This window comes from Thermobia domestica, chromosome 2, assembly GCF_964235325.1.
Source record: "Thermobia domestica chromosome 2, izTheDome1.hap1.1, whole genome shotgun sequence".
Lineage (NCBI taxonomy): Eukaryota > Metazoa > Arthropoda > Insecta > Zygentoma > Lepismatidae > Thermobia > Thermobia domestica.
The window spans coordinates 314172502-314196971 of record NC_137455.1 but is presented as its reverse complement, the minus strand read 5'-3'; the positions used below and the strand labels follow the sequence as shown (position 1 = coordinate 314196971).

General features: G+C 35.2%; 1 protein-coding gene across 2 annotated transcripts in view; it reads right to left on the bottom strand.

Moving 5' to 3' along the window:
• The window catches only part of Tbcd (tubulin folding cofactor D), a 97209-nt gene that overhangs the window by 41258 nt on the left and 31481 nt on the right, over nt 1-24470 (bottom strand). For both annotated transcript variants that reach the window (XM_081748995.1, XM_081748996.1), the window contains exons 3-11: nt 22425-22560; nt 17167-17365; nt 11500-11737; nt 10463-10611; nt 9604-9833; nt 8676-8815; nt 6355-6460; nt 3412-3598; nt 490-648 (exon numbers count right to left, since the gene is read on the bottom strand). In XM_081748995.1, coding sequence (XP_081605121.1) covers nt 490-648; nt 3412-3598; nt 6355-6460; nt 8676-8815; nt 9604-9833; nt 10463-10611; nt 11500-11737; nt 17167-17365; nt 22425-22560 — 1544 coding nt within the window. The remainder of the gene's footprint in view (nt 1-489; nt 649-3411; nt 3599-6354; nt 6461-8675; nt 8816-9603; nt 9834-10462; nt 10612-11499; nt 11738-17166; nt 17366-22424; nt 22561-24470) is intronic.

Genomic DNA, 24470 nt, shown 5'->3' with positions numbered 1-24470 from the left:
CTATTCTTCTTTACTGAAGGAATCTCGTAAAAACTACAGTGGTTGAAATTTAGCTCAAATATAATTCACTGATAGAACTTCATAGCCAGGTTACTAACTTATTATTGAGTTGTACTCTGCGTCACACACAAATACCTTATTACCCTCAGCAAAGTGAGTTTCAACCACAACATAAAACATCTTGGTTCCGTGCATTCCTCATGATTTTTCGCCTGTTAGGTTCATAAATTTGCTTACGAACAGAATGTTGTGATATCGACAAAAATAATGGAATCAAGGTAATATAACAAATAAATCTGCTGGAAGCATATTCAATATTTGGTTATATTCAATATATTCAATATACAAATCTGCTTCAAATAATTTATTGCATCCTTGATGTTTCAAAAAATAATATTCAAGGTAAGTGTTAAGCTTATAACAACCATAGCCCGTTTCATTACATTTAACTGCATGCGATCCTTATACTTATGGACAAAATGAACTCACCAATGACGTCTTCTCCATGAAATGGTAGATGAGATACGGAAGCTTTTTGTATAAGAACCGCAACAGCATGCCTCATGAAGTCCCCACCAATCCCACGGAATTTCTGCTTCTCCTTTAAACGAAGAACTAACTGTTTGATTTCATTCAGACTATCATCATCTAAAAGAAAATAAAATGAATACGAATTATATTAACGAATGTATTTTTAAGTGAATTTCTCACTTTTCGCAATGCTCTAACAACATTATCAGCTACTTTAAGAAGGTATTAGAAACTCACTTTAGATGTGTGTTCCCTGCGTTCTACATCTAATTATAAATATGCCTTTAGCTTATAGAAGGTATTATGGCCTATATATAAACATACAAAAGCACAGTATAAGTAAATATATGAGAACTCTTAAAATATATGTACTGCTTTGGTCAGTAAAATTATATATTTGTGTTACAGTTTCGGCTATGTAACACAGCCTTCCTCAGGCACATTATGAGAGAAATATCCAATTTGGACAGCTTATATATAATCTGGGTGTAAAACACGCCCACTTTCTCTTTACAAAACATGAACTTTTAATTGGCTCTAAAAACTAAATTTTTAATTACTGTAAACGTAAACTTTTAATTGGCTCAAATATATATACATATATATATATATAAGCTGTCAAAATTGGATATTTCTCTCATTTTGTGTCTGAGGAAGGCTATGTTACATAGCCGAAACTGTAACCCAAATATATAATTTTAAAATATATATACTGCTTTAGTCAGTTGGAGTTTTATTAGTAATCTTGGATTTTTCAAAGTTCCAATGAATAATTTACAAGATGAGAACTCCTGAACTGCTTTTCTGAATTTCTACTTAGATGTTAAATGACATTATAATGAGTACGCACTACAGTACTAAGTACAGAGCTCTTATTTATTTATTATTCAGACTACAAGGAAAATTCAAACATGTAATTTATGAAAACAGTTTAACACTTAAGCCGTATGCCCCGTCTGTGAGACGGGGTGGTATTTTTATTTCCATAGTGTAGCAACAATGAAGGTGCTAGAATCCTCCCCTCTACAGTACCTTTCCCCCTTTTCATCCTGCACCTCTGGGAATTTCTACGACTCAATACGAGCTCGGCATCTTTGTGTAGCAGTTGAATGTTTGAGAGTTAGTCCGTCTGACAGACGGGGCATACGGGAACTGTTACTTTTTTCCCCGTCTGTTTGACGGGGCATACGGTTAAGCGTATAAAAGTTTTAAATTTGGTGTTCTTTTTTAATTAATTTATTTAATTTTATTTTTAATGAACTATGTTTCTATGAATCTTTTCGCAATGGAAAGGCATTGTACTAGTCGTGGAGATATTGCTTGTTCAACTGATAGTGACTTTGATGCAAATATTAGTCGTTTATTGGCCGAACAAAGTGATGTTTCTAAACTCAGACTCGGATTACGATCCTAACGATACAAGTGGTGTAAAAGTAGATACAGGAGCAAGAGTTGGAGGATGAGGAGGAAGATAATTCAGTAGGAGATGAATTGTTACCGCCTGATCCTGTACAAATTTATGTTTCACCGGCAAATTATGTTGTCAAGGATGGTTACACATGGTCTTCTCAAGAGACTCTAGGAACTGTAGGACTTTACAGCATAACATCATTAGAGGTAGGTTCCCTGATTTGACTATTCAGGCTCGAGTGCTCCGACAAAATCCTTTCAAACATGAGGTGTGGTCCTTAATTTTCACAGATGCAATGATAAATGTTATTGTTTTGAAGACAAACAAAAGAAATGCTATAGCAAGACAAAAAATTCTAATTCCACTATCAAACTTACTTATAGAGACTCTGATCCGGTAGAAATAAAAGCTCTCATTGGTCTGTTACTTCTTTCTTCACTTATTTCATAACATAACTGAATGAAGTTACTGTTTGAAATGTGGGCTGGCCATCGAATTGTTACCGTAAAAGACAGTAACTGTGGGTCCAGGTAAATGGCAACGTTGCATTCCATTTAACATTGGGCGCATAAAGAGTGTACAGCCCAAACGATTATCCAATTAAAAAAAAAAAAAAAAAAAAAAAAAAAAAAAAAAAAACTTCGCTTTAGATTGAAACCATCATATTTGGAGACGGTTTTTCCTCTTACATTTTGTTGTAACTCTGATAATAACAGTTATCCTTGTCAGGGAACTTTTGAGACACCCTTTGTGTGTATATACATGTGTAAGTGCAAAATATCTTGTTGCTTTTCAAGGTGTTTAAGAAAAGTATAAACCATTCCAAAGCTGTTCTTAAACTGCATATGCATATATCGGTGGCCGTCTGAGAGACGGGGCATACGGTTAAGAGTTGGAGTAAAGGCATACGGTTTAAGTGTTAAGGAAGTCACAACTTTTCGTATGAGTCAGTTCATGAATGGAAAACAGACCTGGAAGCGGTAAACTTAACCCAGAAAATGGTAAATGAGCATTAGCAGTCAGTAATTTCAGAAGTAACAAAGTCTGGTTATGATGAAACGCAAGATTAAGATATAGGGAATAATTATGAATACCAGTATTTTAACACTTTTTAAAAACGATTAATTAATTATATCTAAGGTAAGAAGTCAGGTAAGTATCGAAAACTACTACGCTGGAAAAAAAAAAAGTTGAAAACTAATATTGCTCAGTGTGAAAATTTGTTTCAGCATATTACAACAGCGATCGAGCGAGAGAGAGAGAGAGAGAGATTTAACAGTATAGCGGTAGAAGCGTCCTGAATGACCCAGCGAGAATATGGTACATATAAAAGATGACATAAGGAATCATAAGAAATGGTGACTGCATTGGAAGCCCTTTGTTCATGTAAGAATGAAAGGGAATAACTAACTATGAAAGACATAAACATGTAAATAACTTACTGCATGAATACCTTATATAAAACTCACCAATAAATTTCCGAACGTCTGACCCTGACTCTTCAGCTAGTATGGTAAGGCTATGAAGAATTTCTCCAACAGCCAAAATGCATCCATGTCGTGCATTCAGATCAATGCCTTCAGTTCGTGTCAATATCTTTTTCATCACCTCCTTTGCCATATACTCGGGTGCTCTTGGTGTAAGATTATGCAACGCCTACATATATAAGCACACAAATAAATTCACACTTTATACATTTCAAATACAATACAATACATTGAGAAAAGACATGTTAGCAATGAAGCGCACATTTGTATATTCGGACCTGAATACACTAATCAGTTTTCTGGGTAAAATACTATATAAGTGAGTTTTCTTTTACTTTACTTATTATTATGCTCATCATACTATAAAGAGTGATTCCCAACTAGTGTGTAGCGAAGTCCCATAGGATGTATGGCGAAGTTTTTAAGCTTTAAAAAGCATTTAACAATAGAAAATATCAGTTTCGAGAAAGACTGTACCAGACAATGCTCTCAATAGCAGCAACAATGTTCAGTATTGCACAGTCACTTTATAGAAGCTGACATTCTTACATCTTTCAGAAGGAAAGGAAAAAATAAAATAAAATAAAGAGGGAATGCTTCTCATATGAAGGATTTTAATTTTTTTTAAAAGGGAAGAAAAATATTTAAATAGGGCATTTTTTGTTGTTGATGCATATCTTTCATTACTAGAAACAACGTTTTTTCTTTGATACTGCTGTACTTCAACGATGGATACCATGTGATGTAATAAATTTGGAGTTGTTTTATTTAAGAAAATGTCGCTGAGGAAGATGAGAATTACCACTGGAATATTTTGGCAATTATTGTACGACAGATGGATACAAAGATTAAGGCAAGTGAATATTTCTGATCATGCGTCAGTTTAGTTCCTTAAGTCGTTACTGAATTTTATATTTTACGAGGGTCATTCGGAAAGTAAAGAACGTTTTGCGCTAGCGCGTGCGCGTGTTCCCCCACCCCCGCTGCCGCTGGGCTATTGACCTGGGCATGCTTTAGTCTCAGTCTGGCACCAACTGCGATCCGCTACGGTCCGTTATTGCTTCGCTGTGCGACTGTAAAATGTGCGATACAATTACTGATCCCGCCAAATGTGAGGTTCGTAGTGTGATAAGATTTTTGAATGCAAGAAAAGTGCGTCCAATAGAAATTTATAGACAAATCACTGAGGTGTATGGAAATGTAATGAATGAAGCATCAGTTCGTAAGTGGTGCATTATGTTTAATTACGGACGGACGAATGTGCACGATGAGGAACGCTCGGGCCGGCCTTCTGTTGTGACTGACGAACTCAAAGGAAGAAAATTCAAGAGGATAGGCGATTCACTATTGATGGGCTGCACGAATACTAGTGACTTCCACCTATTCCCAAAGTTGAAAGACTTTTTGGGTGGAAGTCACTACGGCAGTGATGATGAACTTAAGGAAGCTGTTGGTGATTGGTTCAACAGTTTGGCGGCAACTGTGTATGCCGAAGGCATAGAAAAACTTGTACCACGGTATGACAAGTGTTTAAATTTACACGGCGACTATGTCGAAAAGTAACTTAAGTATCACATAGTATGTAACACAAATTTCGATTTTGTATATCAGTTATTAAAGTGTTTATACAAAAACGTTCTTTACTTTCCGAATGACCCTCGTACATGTGTTAGTCAATCTTAAGAAAATATTGAAATTAACAAGTGTAAACATTGTAAACAAGTTGGCTACACGGAAAATCCAACCGTCACCTGCCATCTGGGTTTCCACACATTTCGTTACAGGTTCTACAACATAAGCTTCAATATGTGAATCTGCAAATAAAACTTCCCCTCTTTCCCATTTCAAAATGAAATGAAATGAAATCTTTGAGTTTTACGTCCCGCGGTTATGCCGGTTAGACTAAAGGAGACGGTGATGATGAGTATTGAATGAAATGGTGGGAGGAAACGGGAAAACCCCGAGAAAACCCACGCACACGGTGTTTGTCCACCATAAAGTTTCTCTTGGCGGGGGCTGGGATCGAACCCGGGACCCTAAGCACCAGAGGTGAACCCTCTACCACTGAGCCACCGCAGCCCCCCCTACCCTTTCCCATTTCAATCATTACATTTATTTATTTAATCTTCTTCGCTCTGAAAAAGAATGACTAATGAAACCGACTATGGAATTCACTGATTGATAATACAGGTTTTTCAGGTAAGTCTATCTTTATGATTTTGTGAACTCCACACGCTCTAACAAAATATGTCTGAATTTAGCATGTGTTTTAAGTTCAATGGGTTTCCTTCGACACTGCAAATTCTCACACAAAGCAACACTATAGCTCTGTAGAAAGGCAATTACTATGTTAGTTACTAAGTTCTTTAAGCATATCACTAGGGTAGTGTCCGAGCAGTACATTTCCTCTCATTGCTGTTATTTCCGGCTTAGGTGCAAGGGAACCGATTTCAATTCCCGATAGCAGCTCATGTTTTGATGGATTGATTTGGAGTTTAGCGTACCTTTTAACACTGAGATTATATGAGAGGTGGATCTACAGCTTAACAGTACAGTAGAATCCGAACATGAGCTCCCCTGGGAATAGAACTCGGGTCTTCCACATCGAAGGCGCGTAAGATAACTATATAACCACAAAGGAGTTCCTAGAAGTTCATGTGGCTCGGATTCCATGTTAAACTGTAGGTCTCATAGTGATTAAAACGTACGTTTTAAAATCCAGATCAACCAATCAACAAATGAACCGGGTAAACACCGAAAATTGTTAGTCTAATAGGGAACGAATCCAGACCTCGAACCCAAATCTTTCGGCTACACAGAAGCACACAACAATAATATAAAAATGACTATACCCAGCACCACACAGAAATAACAAATGTTGTTAAAGTATCTACGAAAGCCTCATAAACGTATGAAATCACTTACCTTAGATGCAAGTTCTCGAATAGGTGGATCCCAATGCTCAAGTTTCTTTTCGACTAAATGGTTAATAAGCGGATACGTGTACTCCTCATATTGTGCGATATACGGACTGTAATCAAAGGATGTACAGTGAATAACATGATGTTAATTATTATATCTCTACTTACATTAAGTACAATACAATTGGTAATATAGTTTTGTACAGTTCGCAGCAAAAAACCTGCAACATGAGCATGTGTTTATTGTGAAATTACGCCTAATAGCGCAGGGAAGCAACATAACGTCTAAGTGGCACGAATCACGCCAGGAAAAACCTCGGCGTCCTCCCCTGCACACTTATTTTGAAGCAAAAGACTTCGTCGTTTCACAATAAACTTACATGGTCATGTTGCAGGTTTTTTTGCTGCGGACTGTACCATGCTTGAGAAGAAAGTACAAATCAACCAAAATGATTTAAAATGCCCAAAATGTTATTTCTGTACAATAAACATAAGAACTCCATAATTCTTAACTTGTAACTTGTTTCCCTTTACCTTAGAAGACCCAATAAAATCATTTCACACAATACAAGCTTCGATAACTCTTTCACAAATCCGTGTGACGACAGCTTATAGGAGGGCAAATACGACCCAAGTGTTAAATTTCAGCTTTAGGTTATTTATATTTGATTCACACTAAAAATAAGTTGATATAGCCACATTTAATTTACGTTTGTTATTTATAAGTATTATATACTCGTTGAACTCATCTTACTTCTTTTGTACAGCTGTTGTCAGTTATCCACACAGTTTTCGTGGACCCGCGTTCGATTCCTGGTAGCCGTCTCCATTATCCTACAAGATATACCAGTGGTTCAGAATTACTAGAAAAAAAAAAAAAACCTTTATGAATAAAAATCAATGATGATATCTTTCAGAACATAATCAGTTAATACTTATGAAGATGTATCTTATTAAAATTCAAATACAATAAAATATAGAGGTAATTACAGGAAATTAAATGTATTTTACTCTCCGCAGACGATAGTAAAATCGAAAGGAACTCTTTCAGAAATATTTGATTATGAAGTTTTCGTCGAGTTTTCGCAAACACGGTATAAATACTGAAGCTTCGTGGGTAAAATTTAACACAAAATTTGGTAAGTAATAGCCAAAGTCTCTTTCCCTCTCCCAACTCTCTTTATACAGTAATAGTATAGCAGTTACTTATACGCTTCACGTTACAGGTTATTCAATCACAACATCAATCTTAGCAGATGATTCCAACAATTACCAGTAGATAACTGGTTATTCGAGGATCGAGAACTGTAATCATAAAACTATATATAAGTGATAGAAACAAATAGTGAAGAAGGCACAGAAAAAATACTAGGAATCAGACAGAAGCACTATAACACAGACACAAACAAAAGTAAATAATATGTACTTTTGATCATGCTTTATCAGACAGAGGGACAGGAGCAGGAGAAATTAAATACAAGTCGGTTGACTTAGCCACGTTAGATCCAGGGTCATACAGAGTTCCAGGAATTTTCGTTTCCTGCTTTTCAAATTATTAATTATATCTACTGAATAGGGGTGAATTTTCATATACACGAAAAAGTGGGTAAAGAAAGCTTCGACAGTACCACTGAAAGAATATCGAAACTGAAGATTAAACCGTGACTAACTGCGTATATACAAATAACATTAATATCTCTTCCAGGGAATTAGCGCCAAAACGCAAGATATAAGCCAAAATCTATGGAAGATTGAATATTCATATAATCCATATGAATGAATATTTCCGATAAATCCAAGTTCTTTCATAATTCACGTCTTCCTCCTCTCTTTCCGGCGACTAAAATCTCTGTACTCCCATGGATCGCGTATAATTCATATAATATTCTTAATATAATCTAACCAGAGAGGTAAATTCCAACCTAACTTGAATTTTGGAACACGTTTTTCCTCATTTCAAATGGTCGATTTCAGAATAACTAAGAATGCCTGTATCAAGATGTGCTGTGCAACACTCTTAATACTTTGTTCTAACACTGGTAAGTAAAAAGTTAAGAGCACAATACTAGCAAAGGAAACAAAGATTGTAAAATTTGCATCGTTGAATATATCTCTAGTGGCTCCCAGAAAACGGGGAGAAGGCAACATATAAAGCACACTGTGTAGAATAACCTTTCGAAGAGAATTACTACAAGTTTTCCTCACTCAAAAAATTATGCAGTATTGTTAGTTGATGAATCTTGATATACTTTCACTACTCCATTCTTAACAAATGATCATCACTGGTGTTCAAAACGGTTCCATTTATGTCATTATTATACTTACGCCAAATTTAGGAATGCATTTGTTCTGCTGCCTACAGCAAAGTAATCGGCTGTTGTTAGTATGTCAATGCCGTGTGGGAACGTTCCCTGTCGACCGACATTTTCTTGAAATGCTGCAGACGCTGCACGCCTACAATTTACCTAAAACACAGCAAATGCACAATTATTAATATAAAAACATTTATTTAAAAGAAAAAAAACTATATCTATTATTTGCTACATTTTGTTACGTCGCCAGCAAAAGTGCATACCTGCCTTTCACACCGTATTTTATCAACAGCTTTGACAGTGCTAGGATTAACTGAATAGTTTTCTTGAGTAGAAAAATTACTCTCTTACCGAATCTCTCATGTAAATTACTCACTTTATTTCAAGTTATTCGGAATAAGAATTTAGGAGGAAACAGAAAACCCCTGAGGAAACCTACGGACACGATGTTATTTTTACTACAATCTCACATGGCCAGGATCAAACCTGGGATCCTTTGAACCAGAGGATCAACTGAGTCCCCATCCCAATTCTAAGAATACGTTCAAAATAACTAACGAAAGCATAATAATCCAACGACCACAAAGTAGGACATTGTGGTTTTCTGGAAAATTAAAAATTATTCCTATTAGCTGAGGTTGAAATTGGTGGGGAAATAGGACGATCCAATGCTTCACTTATTTTTTATTTTATTTATTTTATGTTTTTTAAAATCCTCGCTTTTACAATGAATGTATCACTATAATAGGACTCCCCTTTGTAATCTTAGTTTTGCATAAGGACGTAAAGCACAAAAAGTTCTTTAAATTCTATTTCAAACTTACTGGTAAATAGACTAACTACATATAGTGCATCTGTTACAGAAGTCACCTTGTTTAATAGTGTTTCGTAATAGCAAGCAGCAAAACAGAATTTTATACGTATACAAATATAACACTTACCTCCTTATCAAAAACAGACACAACGACAAGCGCACTTGCTATCTGATTCACGTAAGGCTTAATTGCAGTAGCGTCATATGCTCTAGCGAATGCCCAACAAACATAACAAGCGGCATCACGAATATGTGACCCTACAGAATAGTTTCCTTTGATTTCATCATAAACTAACGCACGAAGAACAACAGGAACGACTTCTTCTAATCGCAGAGGTAACAACAAGCCTCTTCGCCCTAAGGGAAAAAATAAATAAAAGCACTCTTTAACTATTATTATTGGTGGAAGAAAGCTCATTTATAAATAAAGAAATCAGTTTCACCGCGTCAAGGCCTACAAGGATAATACAAGGTGATCTGAGGAAAGTAAAAGACAATTCAAATATAATTTGAGGAAGATAATACAATAAAAGTTTAAGAATAAGACAAAGGAAGATGAAAGAATAAACGCTAAACTGACGAAGATAAAATACAATCTGAGGAAGGCACTGTTACGACGCTGAAACTTTATAGGAGTTTGTTTTTATTATATTCACAACCATTGACTCATTGGAGCTTACGCAGAATGCTGGTTTATTCAATATTAGTTTAATACTTTAAAAAGACGTTGGTAAGCTCACCAGATAATCCCACCTTGTAATCCCCTGTGATATTCGTTTGCACATTTTCACGCTGGTATTGCAAAGGTATTGCAAATTACCTTACCACGGTTTTTTAAAATATAGTTTTGCATCTCCAAGTGTATAACGACGACACCACTGACTTATATCTTCTTTTCTTCCTCTATCCTATAACAGCACTTTTGAAACACAACAGTAAATTTAAAAAAAATAAAATAAAATAAAATAAATAAATAAATACTGTACCTAACTCAGCTAACGCTAAACAACCTCCATGCCAGGCACTATCCAATTCCCTCAGAGTAAACAGTTGTAATATCGATTCCACAACTTCATCACCTAATTCTTTCGGCAGCCTATTTGTTACACGCCCGATACCTTTGGCAGCAGACCATCTGAAATCAAGAAATAAAAAATATCTGTATTTCCAATATATGAAACATAATATGGCATTTCTACGGAAATATATATTGAAAAGAACGAGAAAACTGTAACGACGAGTTGTATTATACAAAGTATAACAACATATTCTATATTTTGTAAATATGTGCTGTTGTGTAAAGAACAAAATGAGTTTACCACACTAAAGTACTGGCAAATACTATTAAGAGATTTCAAGTTTATATCAGCAAAGCCCTTTACCATATTACACGAAGTTATGTTAACTTTATCAGGTGTACTGCACTGCGCTAATATAAAGAACAGTGTCTAATCAATTCCTATCATCAATTATGTTGCTAACAGATGCTCTTTGCGCAAAGCACTCAAGTACTACATCGACTAAATAATGTAAATATGATTTACACTCGTGACACAAATATTTTATACTCTGACATTTTAAATAGTTAGTTTATTAATGCACTTGCGATACACATATTTAAGTTTTTTTATTATTATTATCTTTCTATGCAGTTGTAAATTTTTCCATATCAATGACCACATTTATCTAGTCTTTCTATGCGGTTCTAACCTTTTCCATATCAATGATAAACAACGAATTCAATGGCGCTACAGCTCGCGCCGTGTGGACTTTGTGGTGAAAAAACACCGTGCTCGTGGGTTTTCTCGGGGTTTTCCCGTTTCCTCCCACTTTATTCACTCCACCATTTCACTCATCTCTCATCATCACCGTCTCCTTTAGCCTAACCGGCATAACCGTGGGACGTAAAACTTAAAAGATTTCATTTCAATTCATTTCAATGGCGCTACAGCATATTGGTTCAATAGGTCCTTTCAACCCTCCATATTGAAATTGAATTCTGATAAAAGTTTGAATATCTTACCTTACTACAGTGTCCGCGTCTCGCAAACCTTGCATTAATTCCTCCATAACGTCTTCAATTAAATCAGGAACCTCGATGGAATCATCATCATCGTCATTTGTCTCAGACATTTCCGTGTTTGATTGAGGTAAACTTGGTTTCTGCTCTTTTGAGTCCCCACAACAAAGATTAATAGCTAAAGATCTTGTGCCTCGTTGATATCGCCATTTCGCTACACGAACTTTCAAGAACGTCAAACCTTAAAGAATAAGAAGCTGAAGTTAATATTAACACTGTAGTTAGTATGGAGAAATTGTCATTTCAATATTTGATTTATTTATGTGCACCAATAGACGAAATTTAATTACTCTAAAAGACTTAAGACCAGCCAGGTGTATCCCAACTGAATTATGTATAATATCGTATTGGCTCCTAATGCCACTTCTTATGGCTTTCTAGACTGAAATTTATCATCTCTTGATTCAAGGGTTTTACCAATAATGATGTCTGAACTTCAGAATGAGACATAAAAATCTATCAATGGCAGTACGTTTTGAAGATAACGTCGTTTCAATGCCTCTTCTGCTTCAGTAGTGAAATGGATTCTGCAGATTCAATTCTGGAGCACTTTTGCATACATAATACATATTATGCAATAATTTGCAATGGTGTGTTCAATGTTCCTTTTCAGCTCGTGAATCAGATACTTGAGATAGGCCCATAGAAAATAATAGAGAGCGGGAGGGGTGAGATCATATGATCTGGGCGGCTGGTTCACATCAGCATTTCTCGACAGAACGCGTTCAGGCTACTTTTTATGCAATACATCCAGAGTAGTACGACGAACTATGTGGCAAGTTACACAATCTTGTTAAATTTTGTCTCTTCATGCTAATTTGCCAGACTTGAAACGGATACAATTTCCTTCCGTCACCATTTTGTTTTCGTTAGTATCCACTGATCAACGTTTTCTGTATTTAACTTTTAAAAGCTGTTTCTCATACTGTTTTATCTTAATGTTTGTTTAGCTAATTATTTTTTAATTTCTACTTCTTTGTTTACCTGTTGTACCTATTATTAATATTTGTTAATTTGTGGTTTATAACAATATACGATTTTTCTGCATTATATGATTGCTAACGTAAGATGATTGACTTACTTTAAATTCAGTAGTCTAAGTTATTATGATCAAGGATGTTATCCGTGATCTTTCCATAAGTTGCTGTTTAGAAAAAGAAAAGAAGTTCCGATATACATATCAAGATTAAGAATTAGTTACCAAAAACTGATTATTGCTCCAGAAATTTGTTTTAAGCAATATTAATACTCTAAATTATATTATATATATATAGGTAATTTATAGAAATTCGGCATCTTAAAGACCCGTTTTATACTATTATACAAAGCTGCTAAGTTGTGAAAATATATTTCATAGAGAATTATGGGTCAAGCATTACGTATTTCCGCCAGTACTTCTGGCATTATATATTTCCAGTGGATTCCAGACCTACGAGTCAGATACGGAACTTATAATGGTAATGTTTTGTATTGCCTTATCTTCTTCCTTGTCTTCGCCCTTTTCCATTTTTATATAAGGGTCGGTGTTCAAGTCTGTAATTCTTTTCCTCCACTCTCCTCTATCCTGGGAGTCTTCTATTCTCCATACCGGCTCTCTCAGACCATTTTGTATATTGTTCTTCCATCTCATCTTGGGTCTTCCCCTCTTCCTCCTATCTGTGGTACTTCTAGCTTTCCAACTCTCTTTCTCACATAATCTTCGTTTCTCCATTTATACACACGGCTTTTTAACCTACATCTTACTTTCTTGTCATACAGCAATCTGCTCATCCTTCTCCACTTTAGCCAGCCAGATTGTATTCTGTGTTCGTTTTCTGCACGTAAAACTTACAATATAAACCTTGTTATTCAGTGTTGCAAACTAAGGAACCCAAAGTATTACAAACATCCAAAAGTTTGGTGGCCTTTACAACAATAATAACATAAGTGAGATGGACGGGGCAATACATAGCGTACCACAGTGCCGCATACTACGATCGTGATATGAGTGATTTCGAATAAATAGAAACAAATATGTTAAGGGATTTTTTTAAAGCACTTATTTCCAAAAATTCTTTAGATAAGTGCCTCATCCAGTTCTAGATAGCTTTCAATAAATGTGAACTTCATAATTTCGTTTAGCATTTTGATATGTCAAACCTTCTTAAGGTATGGTAAATACTAGTAAAGTGTACCACACTGCTAAAATTTATGTATAACTACTTGTATTACACCTGCCAAAAAGTATAAGTGTAATGTTATAGAAGCAAAGTATGTCAAAAATTGTTTTAAAAGATTCCCACGAATAAGTAATTTTAAGCATTATATCATTGTTTTTCTTTTTCTTTTTCATCTCCGGAATGGTTTGGGATATCAAATTGTAGCAAACGTCGGTATGATCTTTATGTCTATTGAAAACCCTCTCAATGTCTCCAAACATTTCACAACGGCCGTTTAGGTTGAGACATTTTTGGCTAGTTTCAATATTTCAATTTAAATTAAAAACGAAATCAATATGCTTCATCTCTCTTTTCATATTATAATATGAATAAAAAAATATTTTATGCAGGCCCATGTTATTTATAAGTTTTAATTTAATATTTTTATGCACCATTTATACAGAAATTATGAGAGGAAATTTACAATATACTGTTCAATATTTTAAATGGTTTCCTTGACATTAACCGAAGATTTACACTCTCGCTTATAAATGTTAAAGATCAACAAAATATATCCTCCTATAGCAAAAAGGAAAGTCAATATTTTACTATATACTCTATATAATATATTCACAACACTAAAATGGTGCAATTTGGACATTTTCCTACGGTTTGTAGTTGAATGGGAAGGGGAGAAAGAAAAAAAATGGAGATGGCTAAGAGAGGTCCAGATGGACGCCATGTTTGGAACGAATCTCAGCCTTTCCTGTTTTTCCTCCCTCTTCTTTTCCTACATTTCCCTCTCCTTGTGTGTTGAAATCTATAAACGAAAAGGTCCATATAGTACGTTGTTAGTACAGTGATTATGCTCCCACTATTTTCTGGTAATTCATTTTATATTCCCGCTTTGGGATTCCTCTGTACCAACTAATATAAGCCAGGCAGCTTTTTTTTTATGTTTTGCTTTTTGCTTAGCAATTTGGGAAACAAACTTAAATTTGAATCGCAATTTTTAATTTTGTATAGCATTTTTCGGCAGCAACAGAAATGACATTTATTTACTATTTTAGGTAGACATGAAATAAAAATTGACAATTTTCTATATAACAAACACGTATGATAATGAAAAGCAAAATAGAAGAATTTTAGGAATGATCCAAAAAAATGCATCGAAAAATTGCGATCTTGGCCAACAGTTTCTGGATGAGGGGCCACAAAATTTTTGAAGGGCCCCTAAATCGAGTTTTCGTATTTTCTACGGAATAAGCACATCCTACTAAGTGATGGTCTGGGTTTAATTACACTACATGTAATTCTTCAGATATAAGGCATTCAAGAAAATTTTTGATTGAAATACTGTGGATCTTTTGATTCAAAAAAGAAGTAATGGCAGTCTTTCTTTTCCAGGAAAATACAACTTCTTTATTCTACAGATTGCCTACGATGGCACCTGGGTTTGAATGTGTTCATGTAGAGTTTTTTCATTACGCGTTGGATCCATGGGCGGAGATAGGAATTGTCTCCTGAGGGGGCACACCTTTTGTCTGCTGGGAGGCACGGTAAATACAAATGAGAATTAAAGGATCTTATAGGTGACATTTTTATTTTTTGTCAAAAAGTTGGAGGAGTAATGCTCCCCATAGCTCCGCCTATGGTTGGATCTGTAATGCCGTCAACAGGAAATTGGCATTATACAGCCAGGAATTGAACCATGCTCTTTCTAACAAATTCTTAATTTCAGAGAAGTATTAATTTCCTAACGCCTATTGCAGCCAAATGTTGCTCGAGTCCGTTTTTTTTTTTTTTTTTTTTTTTTTTTTTAATAAAGAAGTTGTAAACCGAGCGGTACTTTTCTTTCGTCATTTCAGTGACAAACAAGAGGAAGCATCAAAATGATTTTTTTGTCAACATTTTGAAATAACTATCTACTAACTACTACTCATAGTTTAAACAACAAAAGGGAAGAAAAGGGGGGGGGTGCTTGTTATCTAATTTCCAAAAAGCACGCTAAGGTCCTGCATTGTGAAAGCTCATTAAGGTGCTTTATTTCCATAAGCCATGTGTTGAAGTGCACATGGTCTCTTTGTCATCAATTCTATGGTCAGTTTTCACTAATAGGTGTGTACTGCACAGTAGACTGGATTGGTATGTGTTATTGAGAATCAAAGAGGCTTCTAAATATACATGTTGAGTTTTCTATATAAACTATAAGTAAGATCAAGGGAAACCCCTTTTATCATGAAGGAAAGATTATGTTATGTTATTTTTGTTGCAAAAATGGTTGACATCTGTAATAAACTGTGACAATAGATGCATCGCAGCAACATTTCATTTGCATCGTATTTCTGTAACTTTGTGTAACAAATTGTGATGTGACCGCTTAAATAAAACGCTGATACTGAGTATATCAAAAGTCTGTGGCGAAAGGTCAACTCCGTTATGAGTAGATTTAAAAAAAATGGAATGAAAGTTGTTGAAAACAGATATTTCTCAATCTAAAATGGTGGTTTTTTTCAATTGTACCAGCCATTGGAGACAAGTAACGTGTCCTATGTTAAATTAAAAAAAAAAAAAGAAAAAAAAGAAAAAAAACAAGCAATCTTTTCAGTTAAGTAGGCTCTTCGAACGGAACGAAAGAGCACACAAAATGACATGAAGAACATACACATTGTTATGTAAGGAAGCATCTGTTTCCCAACAATGCTGTATAGTAGGTATGGTACGGGTCCAACAGAACTGCCTGCTGAACCGGCAATGTTGCTTTTTAATTTAACATAGGGTGCCTTACCGGTGTGGAACCCAAACTGTTAGTGGGTTGGAAAATTCTACAATTTTAGATTGTAATTCACCTATTTCCAACAAGTTACCTCCTTTCAATTTTGCTTACCTTTACCCATAACGGTGTTGCCCTTTGGCCCCAGACTTTTGATACACCCGTATAAAGAATCATATATTTCAATAAAACACATTTGAACACTACGCGTTATTTTTCCTTTTCGTTCATATTTGTCACAACACACAGTTTGCAACAACAGATATGTGACGGTAGCCCATTCAATAGTACATATATTTAATATTCAAAATTGAAAAACGATACCATATTGCTAGAATAAATCCACAATCAAATGCACCACCTGAAATCCAACTTTTCCCAACAGCCTCTCTTACGGAAGAAGGAGTTTTGTGTGTTCATATGAGTCCAATATGGCTTTTGCCTGACTCGGATCTATCCCAACAGAAATATTTGCTCACGCCATGTTCTAAAGACTTTAATCCCACGCAAGTTGAAGGACGTACAGCTTTCGGTAACTTAATAAAAGTGTTATACAACAGTAAAATAAAAATGTTCGTAAGATTGATCGAAAAGCCACACTTCTACATAAGATTGCCAGATTATATCTGGAGACTTTTTTAAAAGAATACAGAAAACATTCATAATATGTATCATTCACTCATAAGAAATGAATCTTACCTATTCGCTGAATTACTTTAATTCCATTCTTTCTGACCAAAGTGTTTGGAGAATCTTTGTATTTGCTTGTTAGCATCACTTTCAATATGTCTGGAGCATGAGGTAAAAGGTCTTCGCGTTTTCCGTGTTTCAAAATAGATGCTATAGCCTCTAAAGCTCCACATTGGGCAATCGATCCTGTATCTGATTGCACAACGCTCTGTAACAAAATTAAATAATATTTAATTATTATTTTAAATTGCAATATTTTCATCACTATGCACTCAAACAAACTTTTCTTCATTCTTGACAATTAAAATTTCATTAAGAGTACACAAAATCACACACAGTGTTAATAAATTGAAAGAGATTAATTTCATATTGAAATACTACTACCACGACATGATCCTTACAACAGAAATTATTTGGACTAAGGATCATTAGATACAAGACAACGAGAAAGAATTAAAAACAAACTAACCGCTGAATTAGAACAATTACCTTCTTTTGTTTGCCGTATAAGTGATTTGCCAACTGAATTACTATCAGTATGATCAGTTTTCTTTGTTCTTGATAGTTCATTGCTCAAACTCCTATTAACGAGTTATCTATTTGTATTTTGTCGAAGCAATCCAATAATGCGCGTATTTCAGATGAGGAAGATTTAGCGTGCTATGCGTCTATTCGCATAAATATAATACGGTGTTTTTAGTGTAAAAACAGTTTCATAAAATCCGCACTCAAATTATAATCGCAGCATAGCCCTTTACATTAAAAAACATTGTACATTTACATTTGTACGGTCTTTATCACTCTTTTGACACCGTGCCACACCGTTCAGAGACACATCAAAATTCGAGGTATACAGGAAATAGGTAATGGTTATGCATCATGTTCTAATTGGATTTGATTAGCATCTAAAATGTTCTATTAATGTTAGATGTAATCTTCACGACGCTACCACGGGATATACAATCACTCTGAAAATACAGCTTGAGTACTGAGTAAGAAGCGGTAACTACCAGAAGAAGAAAGTACAATGAAGACTGGAATATAAATGTTAAAAATAAATTTGAATTGGTATGCAAAATAATTCCACTATATATTTTCAAAATTCGTGTAATATCTCATGTTGGATATTTTTATTTTTTCAATTAAGATCATCTTAAAAACTTCGGATAGTATTATTTTCGATGTTGTACTGCATTCACAATTATTTAAATTAATTCTATCAGTAAACATAGAGAAATGATGAAATAACATCACACTAAGGCTTCCATAACTGAGATCTACTGTTTGGATATTTCAACAAAATGCATATATATATATTTCTGTTAACTGGAAGTTTGAAAGTGAAATTGATAAAGCATCTGGCTGGCAAGCGGGTAAGTTAGTTCATGTTCCGTCAGCCCAGCAGTCAAAAGTCTGCATGTTGCTTCATCACAAAACTCTTCGATACATTTAAGCCTGAAGCATCTTCAACACACTTTATAGGTAGCGTTCAAAACTTTATTGTATGAAATAAATTATTTTACTCTCTTAAGAACTTTCCACACGGTACGTCGATTGTAGTGTATCTAACAAAATTACACAGTAAAATACCTTGTTGGAGTTCTTTGTCTTAGGGGGGAAAAAAAAGTATAAAGCTGATATTAAGCATGATAACTGGAATCACACACCGTCGGAAATTCTCTAGAACTATAAACTGCCTTCCTCTGGTACACCACGTTAATCTAAGCCAGGTTGCAGTGTATGCTCTCATCTTCACTAATGTAGCTAAAGTGCTTCCTTTCCTTCAACTAGCTTTCAATGACCAGTCACATCTTTCCAATCATGCAACTGACCAGAATCTATATTTACTTCTGGCATATCAATTCTGATTCTCCAAGCATTTTGACTATGTCTTTCTCAACTATCGTTAGTTACTTAATCTTCACTTTCTTCATATCACGAATATTCTCTTTAAACGTGTCAACAGTAAACATTATTTTCATCTTCTAGAATATCTAATACGCTTCTTCAGTCTGATGTCTCAATTTTTTTTCCAAGAACAAGCCCACTATTATGTACACTCATGTCCAAAATCATTGTTGTATGTCTATAAATAGGTTGTTGTAGGAGTATAATCTGTTAACGATTTTGCCGGTATTTCTTATAATGTTAGTACGTGCATAATTGGCAAAGACATGTATGTGGCAAATTTCATGTCAACAGAGCAGCAAATAAGAACAATAAAACGAAAATAGAATTTTCTTGTCCATTTAGCAACATTTTGTTTTACTCGCTCTAATTTTCATATTTATAATTCTTTTCCTATGAAATTTACCACAAAGATACATTTTCCGACTATACACGTAGCAGCAGTATTAAAAGTACCCTGCAAAATCATTATCATATTATATTCTTACAAGAAGACAGTTATAGATATGCGACAATCATTTTGGACATGAGTGTACGTTATCCACGAAGTAGTTTTTATATCGTGTTCAATGTTTTGCCTAATTTTACGTGTGTTCTTGTTGGAGCAAAGAACGTCGTACCTTAAAAAGTATTAATAATAATAAAAAAATTCGAACATTAGCTTTAGTCCAGAACAGATGTCCGAGTTTTTGATACATCTTGTACAAAATTTAGTTATCTTTCCTGTACAGAAATAGGTCTAAAAAATTTAATTGGTAGTTATTTTCTTTATAGTTCGATAATATTCATGAAATTAATACTTAATTGTATTTGCTTTTTGGTGCTGATTGATTGAGCTGACTCTTTCAAATAACTAGTTACATTACTTTGAAGCGGGACTTTGAAAACATGATTTCCTACAATACATTCAATTTTATCGTTGTGATGTAAGCATCATTATACATATTCTCATCAATTTAGTGAAAACAGCTGAGAAAAATCAACTTACTAGATATGACGTTCAACTATGTTTCGCCTTTAGAATAGCTCTGATGCGACGTGAAATGGAGTCAAAGATGTCATGAATAATAGCAAGTGGAATATTACGTCATTCCGCGTGCTGTACATTACTCATTTCTGTGAGAGAGGAGGAAGGCGGAAATCTGCGCCGTTTCCTGTCTCCAAAACTAGACCACAGATATTCAATTATGTTCAAGTTTGGAAATTGGGCGGGCCGAGGGAGGTCTTCCAACTTAATGTCGATACTCCTCAAACCATGCCGCAACAGCTATATCTGTGTAAACAATCACACCATCATCCTGGAATGTGCTGGCATTGCCCAGAAAAAAACATCTAGATCATAGAATGCACATGGTCCCATAAAATGGAGATAAAATCACGGCCAGTGACATGATCAGTAAGCGTCCGCACAAGACTCACTGACAACCATAGCATCACAGAACCGCCGCTACGTTTCACGGTTGGGCAGAGCCAATGCGGATATCACAGGCTTCTTTCAGTGTTCGCCACACACAAACACGGCCAGTGGTTTCAAATAAGGTGAATGATTCATCTGATATCCCACTTTCCAGTTATTAGCGATCCATGCTGCATGTTCGCAACACCATTGGCATCGTTCTAAAGCACTAAGGTCCCTTATCAGCGTTTATGCCCCTGCAATCCGTCTACATACGTCAATGTCATGTAAATCGCGGCGGACTGTGATTGTCGACACAGGCTATGGAGAGGTGCTGCTTGAGTTTCTAAGTCACTTGCACCGAAATCGTACAACGGTTCTGAGTGGCAATTTGCTTTAAAGTTCGGCAGAACGTCACTGAGAGTTTTCTTCCCATCATTGTTCCTCTTCGTCGATGTGGTTTTGTGGTTCTCACCACTTTTGATACTGTCCCTCGCGATACACCCACCACTACTTTGCTACTTTCGGTACGCTCGAATCACATAGCCGGCCGCCAGTAATTTGCCCTCTTTGGAAATCAGAAAGATCGTCCATTGCATACTATCACCAGTCTATTCAGTGCACTGCACACCGCCGTTCTACTGCTCTTCACGCAGTACGGAGTTTACCCTAAGACACGACCATCAATCACTCGTTAAGTTAGCTAGAGAAAAAAGAAGATTGTAATGATAATGTCGATGATGGACGGATCACTCACATATATCAACCTCTTTACCACAATAAGGTAGTCCAAAAGAAGGTAACTGTAAACACTGTAGTATTAGTAACTTCCTATGAACAATGTACGGTTCCGTCATTTTACGGAACAAATTATTTCAATAATCTTATACTTCTGAACATAGATGCCCAACACTGAAAATTCAGAACAGCGTCTGAGAGATTTTACGGAGTGGTAAGAACAATTTTTGTTACTAAGAATAATATAAATTATTATTATTATTATTATTATTATTATTATTATTATTATTATTATTGTTGTTGTTGTTGTTGGTGGTGGTGGTGGTGTTATTATTATTATTATTATTATTATTATTATTATTATTATTATTATTATTATTATTATTATTATTATTATTATTATTTTGAAATTCTTTTTGAGCTAACTAATGCCAGTTCCCACTTATTTGGCGAGTACGAATTTCCTGCCTTTTACAGGTGTTCCAGGTCTCGATTTACAAACCTAGATGTCCATATCCAATGTTGAAAAGCAACTATACTTTTTTCCGTCCAGACAGTTTCTAATCTACTATGCCTCTACATGTATATAGTGCGCGTGTAGGTAGAAAAGTTTTGCAAAACAAATTATTTTATAAAATATCTCCTACCAAGTAGCCGGATAAAGCTATAAGAGAAATAGGTTTTGAGCAGTGATAATCTGTACTCAAAATTTCCTGACACTTCCAGGTTTTCCAGGTCGGTGGGGGAACGCTGAAATGACTTTTTTTTTTTAACTCTCAAGGGAGGGAATTCAACGTTGAATGTGAATGAATAGCCTGCTTCAAAATACTGTTTAATAATAATAAAAATGCTGACCAACGGTTGTATGGTATCTCAGTTTAATATGGTAGTAAAATAATTTTAAAATAACGAGCATTCTACTAATCGATCGCCACATTAAGAAAATATTAGTTCGAGACATCATGTCAGGGTATAAACACATATTATTAACTTATAAATACAGTATATTTATTTCTTAAAGACAGTACTCATAAACTGGCAGAAACCCAAGCAGAGCAAACACTTTCATAAATTTGAGTTTTCTTATTAATTTCTAAATATTCTATGGTTTTGCTCATCTTATAATTTTCTCGAATACTTGATAGTAGAAACTGACTAACTATAAAAAATAAATAAAAAAAAACAGTATTTTAAAAAAAAAGAAAATAAAAATACAATAACTCACGCTTGTCCATTCTAAAAACGGCTTCAAATGGACCTCTTTGACATCGGTTCGAGTTAAGAATTTGGACGCCATAAAAGCAGCAGCCGTTCTACATGTATCAGGCACAAATGCGTATCTCTTGCACACATCCAATATCCTACAAAGAAAAATTATAATTCACTATATTTACTAAAGGATGCTATAAGATACATAGTACATAAAAGATTGTTCAATGTACCCCTGCGTCCTGCGTTAGCTTTCTTTATATTAATGCATTATACTTCTTATCGCTGTAATCTTCACCACCACTAATTATTAAGCTTGATTTGTTACATAACGATTGTAAAACACTCGTGCTTACACCCCTTTTGCTTTGGTGCTTGTTATTACAATATTTATTTTAATTGCTTTTGCTTTTTGCAGTTCCTCCTACCTGAATGTAGACAAATTTGGCCAATTCTTTTAACGGATTCCTGTGAACTTGACTATTGGTACACAAACCAATGTTTGTCCTTCCACACACAACTTGTCAAATTACTATAAGCACATATTGAGATATACTTTCTACTATGTATATCTTTTATAAAAGTAAATTTATTATGTGTACAACGTAACTTTACTTTGTATATCTACAAGACTTGAAAAGTTAGAATTTTTACGAGAATATCAGTCACAAATTTTCTGATTTTACAAGAAGCAATTACAGGCTGTTTAAGTCACTTTCGACCCCCGATTTTCGCTTATAAAACTCAACCTATAGTTGAGTGTAGTGAAATTTGCTACAAACATACCTCGGTGTATGAGAAGCACGATGACGTCACACCCAGAGTTGAAAGAGGGTGGCATTAGCATCAATGCACTCCTGCAATGCTACAGAAGGTAGTCACCAACACATCAGGAGTCACAACAATTTTCCCCAAATGCTATCTCGCAGCATGGCCCGCAGAAAGAAGTTCGGTGAGATAAGGTTAGACGATCTGGGTGGCCGAAGTACTTTAAAAATGATATGATTTTCAAACAGCAGAATTTATTGCATAAAGATGTTGAACGTGCGGCAAGTGGCGATATCCTGCTGAAAATAGCCATTACAGAGTTTCTCATTTTCCAACTGATTTACACACTCATGGAAGATTCCTACCTTTTATTTCATTGTTATGTTGAAAACAGTGGAGCCAATAATAATACAATGGTTTGATAAAACGCATTACATTTCAATTTTTTCATCATGAAGAACTATTCTGTAGACATTGTGGGAATTCTCAGTAACCCACAGCCGAAAATTCACGATCCCACTTAGGTGAAATCATGCTTTGTCGGAGAACCACAAGTAGTTAAAGAGTTCATGGTTGTGCACTGAAAAAACTGTTGGAACGAATGGGAATAACCTCTTTACTTACGGAAGATTGTAACTTAGCACACCACGTGCTTGCTAGCGCAAGGGCTAGAAGACTATGGAACCACCTCCAATGACGTTACCATGCTTCTCATATACCATAGTAACCTCCTTCATATAGTTAGCGTGTGCATTTTTGATGTGGGAGAGCGGGGTTCATTTCTCAACCGATCTCATATGACTAGGATCCCACACTAAGCTGTAGATCCATGTTTCACAGAATCGCTGCTAAAAGAGACGCTAAACCGATCCAACCATTCATACATCATGGTATATCTACAGCAAAGTTCATATCATACCTAATACTTTGACATTTGTAAGGGAAAAATCAGATGCCGAGACCGAGTGAAACACCCCATATAAACGAAATGAAGGTAAATGAACTACAAAAGACTACAAGTCATACCACTAAAGCTTCTTCTTCTTGTTCACCTCAACCATAGGTTGGTGGGCAACATGGAAATTTTAAAACTTTTCTCTCGCTTGGGAGAGCTGTTTTATACTTTGATAAGGCCTCTTCTTCGTAACTGCATCTAGATATTCTATCCTTGGTCTTCCTCTTCCTGGTTTTCCTTCTATCAGCACAGTGATCCAATCGCAGTGTCGAATAAGATGGCCAAGCATGCTATTTCTTCTTTTTCTTATTATCTTCATGATCTGTCGTCCTTCATTAG